The sequence below is a fragment of the Crinia signifera genome, chromosome 4 (genome assembly GCF_055691185.1).
Source record: "Crinia signifera chromosome 4, ASM5569118v1, whole genome shotgun sequence".
Lineage (NCBI taxonomy): Eukaryota > Metazoa > Chordata > Amphibia > Anura > Myobatrachidae > Crinia > Crinia signifera.
In genome coordinates, this window is record NC_139220.1 from 281,846,341 (window position 1) to 281,850,396 (window position 4,056).

General features: G+C 39.0%; 1 protein-coding gene across 1 annotated transcript; it reads right to left on the reverse strand.

Annotated features, from left to right (window-relative positions):
* Positions 1 to 1,562: 1,562 nt before the first annotated feature.
* Positions 1,563 to 2,484, reverse strand: LOC146073073 (olfactory receptor 5AR1-like). The gene is given in 2 exon segments (XM_083180252.1): positions 1,563 to 2,424; positions 2,426 to 2,484. Coding segments are annotated over 2 exon segments (921 nt in total).
* Positions 2,485 to 4,056: the final 1,572 nt, after the last annotated feature.

The following is a 4,056-nucleotide window of genomic DNA, read 5'->3' on the forward strand; positions in this document are numbered from 1 at the left end:
CTGCACCTTTTTAACGATTTAGTATAGGAGTATACCATGCATATTTAAATTGCTCTGTCTTAGCCTCTACCACCTCTGATGTGACACTAATCCACTTTTCCATTACACTTTCTGTGAAGTAGTTTTTGTCCTCAGATTTACCCTGAACCTCCCTCCCCTCAGTGTCAGTGCATGTCCTCATGTTCCAATACTTCGCTTCATTTGACGACTGTTTCCCTCCTGGACCTAGTTTGAACCATTGACATATTTGAAAGTTTCTATCATGTCCCCCCTTTCCCTTCTCGACTCCAAACTATACAAATTGAGATGTTTTAGTCTCTCCGGGTAAGTATTTATATCCTTTCCGTGATATGGGCACAGTTTTCTAGATGGTCGTACCAATGACCTATACAGTGGCATTATTGCAGTATATCCTTCTTTCTGCTGCTGATTCCTCTCTCTATGGAACCAAGCATCTGACATGCCTTCCTCATTGCTTTACTACATTGCTTACCATGCTCTAAATAACCTGAATAGCGCTTTCCAGTATATTTAGCAGTCTGTGATGTGGGACAGTGTCAAATGCTTTACTAAAGTCTAGATAAACTACATCTACAGCCCCTTTGTTATCTATTACTTTAGTCACCGAATCAAAAAGTCGATGAGGTTTAATTTACATTATCTCCCCCGAGTGAATCCTTGTGTGTCTTTCTAGATTCAAATAATCCAAAACTGTAATTCTCAGATATTGGAGTATATATGGATAAATGTAATAGGGTCAGAGTTCCAGATGTCTGGGATTTCATCCGAGAACCAAGGATGGTTATGTCTTGTAAATTATTGCAGCTTGAAAAATATGGCAATTCTCAGATGAAATACCAGACTTCCAGCAAATCACATCCAATTTAGCCCAAATGTTGTACATCTAATGCTTAATAACTTCACCCCTAAAAGTACTGATGTCCAACAATGCTGTCAATCATTGAGCTAGGAATAAAGTAACACTCAAACAACTGAACAAATGGACAATATGATGTGATCAGTTTTATATACAAGAGTAATCTTTAAAGTCGCATTTCCTGTTTCAAAAAAGGAAAAAATAATTTGGTGAAAAGAAAAGTACTATATATGGATTTGTGATGAAGACATTAGGGCCTGTGATATGGCAGGCGTGTGCATTAATTGAAGGGAAGACTTGGACAACTCATTGACCCACAGCTCTTCACATGCTGAAAAAGAACTTGACTCTCATACAGGGTCAGGTCTACCATTAGGCATCTTTAGGTAATTGTCTAGGGCACCAGTAACTGGGTTGGGAGGGGTGCCACTGAGTTTGCCTATAAAAGTTAAAGCCCCCTACACATGGTGCAATTAATTTTCTATTTAATCCCGATTCGATTGGGATTGAAATTCATGGCGAAGTATACACTTTTGATTTTGACTGTATATTACATATCTGTTATTATGTATTTGTAACATGACCCTCTTAGTTAGAAAATGTTTGTTTTCATTTTATAGGTGTAAGTGGAAATTTTTAAATGTTAATAGAAATATGCTTATTTTTAATATGACTGCATGGAAAGTTAATGTCTCTTGATTGTGATAACTTTTCTGATGGCTCCCAAAACCTCTTTGTTCCGTAAGCTATAGACAAATGGATTTAACATTGGGACCACAGCCATATAGAGTAATGACAACAACTTGTCCTGTTCTTTATTATTTTCAGACTGTGGTTTAACATACAAGAAGATGATTGGTCCATAGAATAATATGACAGTGGTGAGATGGGAGGCGCAGCTGGAGAAAGCTTTGAAACGTCCACCTGAAGAACGGATCTTCATTATGGCGGAGATAATGTATACATAGGAGGTTACAGTGAGAGAAAAGGGTAAAAAAGCAAGAAATACATCATCAAATAACATAAGGATTTCCCTGCTTGTGGTGTCACTAGTGGTGATAGTATACAATGTTTTCAGCTCACAAAAGAAATGGTCAATTGTGGTTGAGGAACAGAAGGACAACATGGATGTGAGGATTGAATACATTAGGGAGTTTATAGCAGATATAAGCCAGGAGGAAGCGGCCATTATAATGCACAGTCTCCTACTCATGATCAGATGATATTGCAGGGGCTTACAGACTGCGACATATCGGTCATATGACATAGAGGTCAGAGTGAATATATCACAAATAACTGATAATGTAAACCATTGGAACTGAGTAATGCAGGCAGGAAAGGACATCCCATGGTCCTGTGTTACAAATATGGACAACAGCTTTGGGAGAGTGCATGACACATATGCGATATCTGCAACTGATAGGTTACACAGGAAGAAATACATTGGGGTGTGAAGCTGTGGCACCAGGCAGATAAGTATAACAAGTAATAGGTTTCCAGTCACAGTCATTAGATACATCAGTAAAACTCCAATGAATAGAACCTTCATAGGTGGAGAACGCTACGATATAGAAATCAGTCACTGTACTGTTGGGACATTCGTCCATCTGGATTGTGCTGGTTGGTGGATTTACTGTAAATAATGCAACTCGTTAACAGTTACTTACCATAAGTGTAATGAATATACAGGTTATAGTATGTCCATATAGCTACTCAGAAGAAAACATTAATCCAAAGCATTTAACATGAATAATAACTTAAAATGACTTATGCCATAGTCCTCCACCTTCAAGATACCAGTGTAACCTCAGAAGAGGTGAGCGCACAGAGAAAAACGCAATTATAAAAACCAGAGATGTGCAGGCTCTGATTTACTCTGATTTCAAAGCAGGATCTTATTGGCTATCAACTGCCAACAACTGTCATGTGATATGGGATATCCAATAAGATCCTGCTTTGAAATCAGAGTAAATCAGAGTAAATCAGAGCCTACACATCTCTAATAAAAACAGAAGTCATTTTATTGGGTTATGATATAGTGGGTCAACAATGTCTAGGTTGACAGTCACTAGGTTGTCCACTAATGGTTGACAGTGACTAGTTTGACATGTGAAAATGTTTAACATACAGTACATTTGATTGACATTGCCAGAAGGTCAACACGGATATGTTTGACACTCAAAGGTCAACTTGAGTTTTCCCACAGTTTTTGTGTCTATGTCGACATGGACACCATATAAGTGTACTAAATCCCCTCGCCATGCTTTGGGCACTGTGCCTCTCTGTGCTGGGCACACTATTATGTTCTCACTCTGCGCCCATTAAGATAGGAAAGTATGATCCAAAGTCGATCTACACCAAAAAAAGTGAAAAATTCGACCATCTGTCACTGCCAATCTATGGAAAGTCAACCATTTCTAGGTATCGATGATATAAATAGTCACAATATACAGTAGTCCCATAACTTACAATGTAAGTTCTCATGAGCAGGGCCCTCTTCTTTCAAGTGTGTTATCTACTCTTATTTAAGGCAAATACTGACTGCTTTATTTTTACACTGTAATATAAATCTCACTTTGAAGGTAAGATCCCACCCAAATCGAATTCTCTCTGCACCAGTTAAATCTGCCCCACCTGCAGTGCACATTGTTTTGTCCATTTGAGAAGGAATTTGCCTTTGCGAGTGAACCAAAATAAGGGCCTTTGTTTTACTCCATACTCACCAAATCACATGCCACCAAATCCCTTGGTTTTCTGAAACCCTGTTACTTTTTTCCTGTCTCATTTGTTGATGTAGCTAAGTTTTTTATATGCCCTGTATTTGTCCTATATTGTCCTGAGTTTCCATTAACTAAAATTCCACTCTCTGCTAACAATAGGCCTGATTCAGAGTTGATTGCAAAAGTAAAATCTTACTTAAATGGACAAAACCATGCTGCACTGCAGGTGCAGCCAGAGTTTCTCCTGCTCCTGAGAGACTTTGGCTGTTACTGCACCCAGGGCCGGCAACAGGAATCTTGGGGCCTGATACATGGACATCTCCAGTTATGTATAACTTTCTGGCGCCAGGCCAACTTTAAGGCTGTGTGAGGGGTCGGCTGGCAGAGCAGAATAATGACTCTGTCATATGGCAGTCTGTGTTTCACACACAGCGCTCAATGTGTAGCCTTAAGGATAAA